This window comes from Empidonax traillii, unplaced genomic scaffold (genome assembly GCF_003031625.1).
Source record: "Empidonax traillii isolate 1590-97213 ecotype Southwest subspecies unplaced genomic scaffold, ASM303162v1 scaffold1756:size66444, whole genome shotgun sequence".
NCBI lineage: Eukaryota > Metazoa > Chordata > Aves > Passeriformes > Tyrannidae > Empidonax > Empidonax traillii.
Window position 1 is genome coordinate 52688 of NW_020956949.1, and position 6948 is coordinate 59635.

The following is a 6948-nucleotide window of genomic DNA, read 5'->3' on the forward strand; positions in this document are numbered from 1 at the left end:
CCTGCAGCGGCAGCAGAAACGGAGCCGGCTGACCCACTTCCACTGCGTTTCGCCATGGAATTTCAGTGGCACCAAAGCGTTCAATGTGCTGATTTCACCAGTTTTCTGTAACGAGGCACGAAAGTGGAAAGAAGTTAAAGTGATGTTTTGACTTATATCAAAGCAAGGAGTTTGGGCTTTCTGCCGTGTTTTAAAAGAGGTGCTTTATTATCACCTGCAAACAAATGCTTTCCATTAATTTTTTAAAATTATTTTTTTGCATCTTTGATGCAGTCAGTGAAAGAAAACCTGCGTGCTTCAACAGCAGCAAACATCAGAACACGATGATCCCACCTGTGGTCACTTTGGTGCGAGTGCAAAGCACTTACCCCGAACTTCACTGTGCTGGCCCTGCACCCCTCCCCCCCCGCCCCTCTGCGTGGGGTGGGGCTGTGACCCCCTCCCCAGGGACGGTGCTGGCAGCTGGGGACACCTGTGCCTGCGGGAACCCCCCGTGGAGAGCGCTGGAGTCTGGCACGGGAGGTGTGAAAGCGTCTGGCAGCTGCCCCAGGCTTGTGGGAGGGGGGACCTCAAGGCCTCCCCCCCCACCAGGGAACCCCTGGCACAGCCACCATCACCCCGCTGAGAGTCCCCTGGGGCTGTGCCCGTGTTCCAGTTCCTGCAGGACCACTCGAGCTGCCACAGTCCCGGGGTGCTCCAACCTCCTGCCAGGCAGCTTTGGGGGCTGCTACCCATGCCTGGGGCAGGGAGATGAGGTGAGGGCCTTTCTGTGGGGCGTGTGGGGATGGCTGCAGTAGCCAGGGGAGCATCCCCCCGCCAGTGGGGCCGAGGGCTCGGGGAGCACCCCCTCGATTTGAGGAGGGGGGGTTTTCTTTTGTCCCAGCCCCTGGCACAAAGTGGTGAGAGATCAGGGGTCACCTCTGTGTTGGGGACCCTGTTGTCACCCTGCTCCTGCCCCTGGGTGCTGGCTGATGTGGCTGTCCCACCCTCCAAGGCACTGTATTGGGTGGCGATGACAACCTGTGAAACCCACACCGTGGGCAACAATCTTTGGGATGCATGGGGGGCAAGGGGGGCTTTTTTTTTGTTCCCTGGAACCACACCTGAAGGAAACAGCCAGCAAAGGTGCTGTGGGAACTCACTGCCAAATCCCAAAGCTACAAAAGATCTCAGGTTTTTAATTGTTGTGTGCAAAAGTGTCTGTAGAAACTCTTTGCTGCTTTCTGTGCAGCCTCCTGTGCCCCTTCTCCAACACCAGCACCCACCCCCATTGCCTTCATCCCTTCAGAGAGCAGCAGATGGGGAAACTGAGGCACAGAGCAGAGAGGGGAGGTGGCTGAGCCAAGCCTGGACAGGCTGAAGTGTCCCTGGAGAAAGCTGGATTGCTGCCACATAAACACTCGGATCACTGCAGCATCTCTTCACCCTGAGAAGGCCTGTGGGCACCCATCTTCTCCCAAAACATTTGGGACCAGGAGCTGGCTCCCACATGGAGACAAGGTGGCTGATTCCAGAGCAGGCTGCTGGGAAGTTCAGGCAGCCAAAAGTCACCTGGCAACGGCAGGGGGTTCATCCTGGTGGTGCAGGACCTCACCGGGGATTTGGGGTCGTTACACCAAGGTGCTGATGCCCGGCTCCATCCCACCTGTCCTGGGCTCACATCCTTCCTTGTCCACCTGCACCGAGACAGAGACATGGAGAGGTGCAGAAATGGGCCCTGCTCGGGGCAGATCGGGGTTGGAGGGGGGAATCAGACTGGATACTGGGGGAAAATCCTCATGGAAAGGGCTGTGCATCCCTGACAAAGGCTGCCCAGGGCACTGCTGGGGTCGCCATCCCTGGAAAAATGGGGTGGACGTGGCACCTGGGGACATTGGTTTGGTGGTGGCCTTGGCAGTGCTGTGGGAATGGTTGGACTCGATGGTTTCAGAGGGCTTTTCCCACCCAAAGTCAGGCAGTGATTCTATGATTCCATGACAGGGACATTTACTGCAGCTCTACCCAAAACGCTGCTGCAAGAGGAGGGAGGGTATCGGCTGCCTGACTCGTGTAAACCCCCCCCCCCTTTTTTTTTTTTTTTTTTAACCAGAAAATAGCGAGCTTTACCTCCCAGAGGACGGTGCTCTCCAGGTTTCCCTTGTCCGGGGGAGATCTCAGCGCCTTGGTTTTCAGGACGGCTCCTGAGGATGCCGAAAGCCGGGCGAGGGCGTCTGAGAGCGGGGCGGCCGCTGCCCGGGCTTCCCCTGACATCTAGCGGCAGCGCCGGGCTGGGCTGCGGGGAGCCCCGGACACGGGGGGAGCCCCGGACACGGGAGGAACACGGCCCCGAGTGGAGCACTGCCCCGGGGGGAGTCCCAGCCCCGAGGGGAGCCACGTTCCTGAGGGCAGAATGGCACCGAGGGAGGCCGTGGATAGCTCCACCCCGGGGGGAACACGGTCCCGTGGGAGCCCCCGGCCCCCGCGAGGAGCCCCGGCCACGGAGGGTGCCCGATCTCGAGTGTAACCCCTGCCCTGGAGGGATTGCTCAGCCCCGAGCACGTCCCATGGGGACGCTCTGCTTTGGGGCTGCCCCTGCCTTCTCTCCCCGCAAAAACCACCAGTTCCCCCGCCCCTCAAACCCTCAATTCTGTCGCCCCCAGAGGCAAAACTCACCCGTGAGGCAGCCCCCGAGCGTGGCGAGCAGCAGGGTGAGGGGCAGGGCGCAGAGCTGCCAGAACGCCTGGTCAGCGGCCGTCCGGCTGCCCTCGGCCACCAGAGGGAACACGAGCTCCAGCCTGCCAACCAGAGAGCTTTTTGGGGAGCTTGTTCTGCCCGGATTGCACCCCTAAGGGGGTGCTGTCACAGCGGGTGTGTGGAGCATCCCGGGGCTCAGGGGGTCACGGTGGCCCCAGCTTGATGCATCACCAGCACTCCTGATTCTGGCTCTTCTCACCTGTCACCGAAAGTGTCTGCAGTGGCCAGCAGTGTCAGCAGCACCCCCAGCAGGGCGCCCAGGATCCCTGGCAGCCCGTGGACATTGTGGACCCCACACGTGTCCTGGATCTTCAGCCTGGAGTGCAGGACAGGCTGGGGAGAGCACAGGGAAGAGCTGGTGTTGGGAAGGAGCTCGGGTTGCCCGGGGAGGCTGCGCTGCAGCTCCGTGTTTGCAGGTTTGGGAGCTGCAGGTTGGTGATGCAGCTGCCACCAGGGATCCCCCGAGCTGGGACCAGTGTCCTTGGCCGTCCTGAGGTGACTCACCGTGAAGAACCTGAAGCCAAGCGGGCAGATCAGGCCGGCCAGAAACCCCGCGATGAGGGCCCCGAAGGGGGTGACCAACATCTCCCCAGCCATCCCCATCACGGCAGCGCCAGCCAAGGTGGCATCCTGGATCTGAACCTGAGGGAGCAGGACACAATCAGGGAAACTGGCTCTGGGGAGGACACCAGCATGGGGCTGGGGGAGGTTGTCCTCTTGCCCTGCGTGTGTTCACACTCACTGTCCCGTGTAGGACAGGACGTGGGCACAGTGTGAGACTTGGGTTTGTCCCAGGAGGGGACCTACCATCCGTGGGGTGCTGTCCTCGTAGAGGACAGGGGACAGGATGACGGTGGCGATGGTGCTGGCCACCAGTGAGAAGCAGGTGTTGAGCGCTGCCCAGGGCTCGGCACTGTCATCAGCAGTGGTGGCTGAGGTAAAGCTGGGCCAGAAGGCCCACAGGTAGATGGTTCCTGCAGGGAAGTGAAAACAGGCGGGTTTTGAAGGTGAGGTTGATCCCTTATGGGAAAGGAACTTCTTGCTAGTGCCAAGAGCTTTGAGTGGCCACAGTGTGGGTGGTTCAGGTCAGACATGGGGCAAAGCTTCTTCTAGGAGAGGGTGGTGCAGCCTCAGGAGAGGTTCCTGGGGAGGGGAAGGACCTCTGTCCTGGCTGGTTTGCAGGAATCTCCTGGTCAAAGCCACAGCTTCAGTGTCCTGATTGCTGGTGATGGCCCTTCCACCACCAACCCCATGGCTCTGGTTTTGTAGGATTTGAGCTCCGTACCAACCACAGCAAAAACATCCGGCTGGTGCCCCACGTCCTGCTGGTCCTCCCTCTTCCTCTTGTCCTTAGGGGGCAGGTGCAAGATCCGTGAAACCATCAGTCCAAAGTAGGCCCCGAAGACGTGGACGGTCAAGGAGCGCCCGCCGTCGCTCACCTGGTGAGTACAGAGAAGCACCGAGCAGGAACTGGGGATAAAGGATTTATCTCCACAGACGAATCAGGACAAGACATGAGGAGCCTAAACCCATGGGCACACCCTTTGCTGTGCCCGCCCCCCTCCCAGCTGGTGACTCACCCCCATGAGGCTGAGCAGGATGTATTCATTGAGGGTGCAGAGGGTGACTTCCACCAGGGCCAGCAGCAGCATCTGCACAGGGTTCACCCTGCCCAGAACAGCTCCCAAGGAGATCAGAACGGCTGCGGTGCAGAAGTCAGCACTGACCACGCTGGGAAGGAGAGGGGAGGTGTGGGGCTGGGCCTGGCACTGCTGGGGGGAGCACAGGAGCTGAGGAGAGCAGGAGCAAAGCCCACAGCCCAGAGCCTGCATCCCACCAGCCCTGCAGGCTGAACAGGCAGCCCGAGCCTCGCGGTGTTGGTGACAAAGGGACAGCTGGGCTGGAGGCAGCAGAGGGTCAGTGTGCCCCCCTAAATGCCTGGCTGTAGCCTTGGCAGTGCTTACATGGCCCTTATCAGTGTGGCACTCAAACCAGCCAGAGGCCTGGTCCTCCTTGTCACCAAACTGCTTCTCCAAAGCAGAGCTGTGAATTTTACAGAGGAGGGAGCCAGTGTGCCAGGGCTGGGCTGGGCTGAGCGTGTCTGGACAGCAGCAGCAGCTCCCTCCCACCTTACCTCCGGGCTCCCACGTAAATTTTGCCATTGAGGAAGAAGTACAAAAACCCCTGGATCAGTATGGCCCACTGGAGGGCAAAGGACACGAGGAGGATGCTGATGGCCGCGCTGCCTGGCCCATAGCGGCCGAGGAAGGCCACCAGGAGCCCGAAGCCGAGGAGCACTTGGAGGTGGACATTCCGAAAACCTGGGGGAGGAGAGGGCAGAGGGTGGGTCTGGGGGTGTTGAGCTGGTCCCCAAGAAAACCAGGACACCCCCTGCTCTGACAGGTTTGTGGGAACAGAGGCTTCAGTGCATATAAACCAGCCTCACTCCACTGATGTGTCTCTGGAGCTGTGGTGGATCAGGCCCTGGATCTCCCTTGGAGATCTGTAGCAGAGAGTGGCAGCAGCTGTGGCTTGTGCTGGTGACAGGTAAGGCTGTCCCTGTCTGATGCAGCCCAGTCACCCCTTGCAGTGGCTCCTTGTCACCCTGTCTGCAGCCATCCAGACATCTCAGGACACTCCCAGGGTTCATCCAGCAGCTCAGACACCTCCTGCAGTGGCTGAGAGCTGTCTGCACCCGTTACACCAGCATGAAGGTGGGTCTGAGATGTCAGCCCCCCTCCTAGGACCTTGTTGCTGCCCCCAAAAACACCACATCCCACTTCATGGGATGAAGACAGAGGAAGGACGAACAGAAAAATGGGACCAGTCTGGTGGCAAAACAGAGGATGGGGGACTAATTTCGCTTGAGCTGAACGCCCTTTGCACCTCTTTGTGCCGCCAGCTGTGTCCGGTCCTTCCCCGTGAGTCACTGCCTGGGTGGGGTTACGTGGGCAGGTGAAACCGGGAGAACCTGCCCCTGCCCAGCGGCTCAGCTCCACCCCCTCGCGTCTCCCATCAGAAAGCCACGGTCAGCCCCTCATCCCTCAGCCGGGATGAGATCCACAGCAGTGCCCGGCGTGCAGTAGGATGCTCCCAGAGGGACAGTCCCCCATCCCCGTGTTGGACCCTGTGGGAGCCGAATCCTCTGTGTGTGCGAGTCCCTCAGCACCGCAAAACCCAGCGGGTGGATGGGGAGCTTAGCAGACCCCAGGGCACGAGGGGTGGGAGCACGATCCCGGGTTTATCATGCACCCAGAGAACCCCTCCGAACTCCAGCCGGTGCAACGCATGTGCTGCACCCAAATATCCCTGTCTGGGGGCTGGGTCTGTCCAAGCACGTGGGAAATCTTTGCAGTACATCTGCTTTCCACCCTCTGCTCCCTCCTTGGTGGGATGCACTGGTACCCCAACCCTGCGGTGTGATGTTCCCCCTCTGATTAACTCGGGAGTCCAATCCAGAGATGGACGCTGTGACAGGATCTGCATCCCGGACTGAGCGTGGTGACATCCTGTGCCACCCCCTCAGCAGCACCTGGGGACCGCAGAGCCCCTCTGCACCCACGGGCACGGGGGGGTACTCACGGGGGTGCTGGAAAGCCGAATCCTGGTCTCTCCGGCTGCAGTTCAGCCGCGGGGAACAGAGGCTGGAGCTGCTCTCTGGGCTGTACCGGACAAAGACAGCGAAGAGGAGGATGTTGAGGATTTGGAGGACGAAGCACAGCCCGGAGAGCCGAAGCCTTGAGGCAGCGCTGTGCTCAGGCATGTCCAGTGGGCAGCCAGGGCAGGGGGACACGAGGAGAGCCACGCTGGGGCTGCAAACTCCGCCTGCCAAAGCCGCTGCCAGGTCCTGCCCTCGCCTCCCGCGCTTCCCACGGTTGGAAGAGGCTGCCGGGAGCGGGACGGCGCTGCCAACACGGAAACTCCGGGCTGGCTTCCCTGGCACGGCTCCACACCCGGCTCTGCCACGCCAGGTGGCTCAGGCCACTGTGCCGGGAAGCGCGTGGGGCGTGTGGTGTCGATGTCCCTCCCTGCTGGGTGCAGGAGGGTCGGGGGAGGATTTGGGGCGGGGGGAGGCAGGAGCTGTGCTGGGGTCTGGATGTTCAGCATTTGAGAGGAGTTATGGTTTGGGGGACTGGGTCAGGGAGAGGAGGTGGGGGCTGAGCTGCTGCAGAGGTGCTGGGCTTGGCACAGCTCAGCAAAGCCAGGGTCAAACTC

The 6948-nt window shown here is 61.0% G+C and overlaps 2 protein-coding genes across 2 annotated transcripts in view; one reads left to right on the plus strand and one right to left on the minus strand.

The window, feature by feature from the left end:
- Positions 1–1610: 1610 nt before the first annotated feature.
- On the minus strand, positions 1611–6515 carry LOC114070944 (ammonium transporter Rh type B-like). Its single transcript, XM_027908572.1, has 10 exons — positions 6316–6515; positions 4868–5054; positions 4314–4464; positions 4019–4172; positions 3541–3707; positions 3238–3375; positions 2933–3066; positions 2653–2774; positions 2107–2180; positions 1611–1676 (listed from the first exon to the last, which is right to left on the minus strand). Exons 1-10 carry the CDS (start codon positions 6494–6496, stop codon positions 1611–1613), a joined length of 1374 nt encoding a protein of 457 aa, XP_027764373.1. The 5' UTR covers positions 6497–6515.
- A 236-nt stretch (positions 6516–6751) lies between these two features.
- The window catches only part of HAPLN2 (hyaluronan and proteoglycan link protein 2), a 5245-nt gene continuing 5048 nt past the window's right edge, over positions 6752–6948 (plus strand). The window contains exon 1 of the mRNA XM_027908573.1: positions 6752–6768. Within this exon, the coding sequence (XP_027764374.1) occupies positions 6752–6768 (17 nt within the window). The remainder of the gene's footprint in view (positions 6769–6948) is intronic.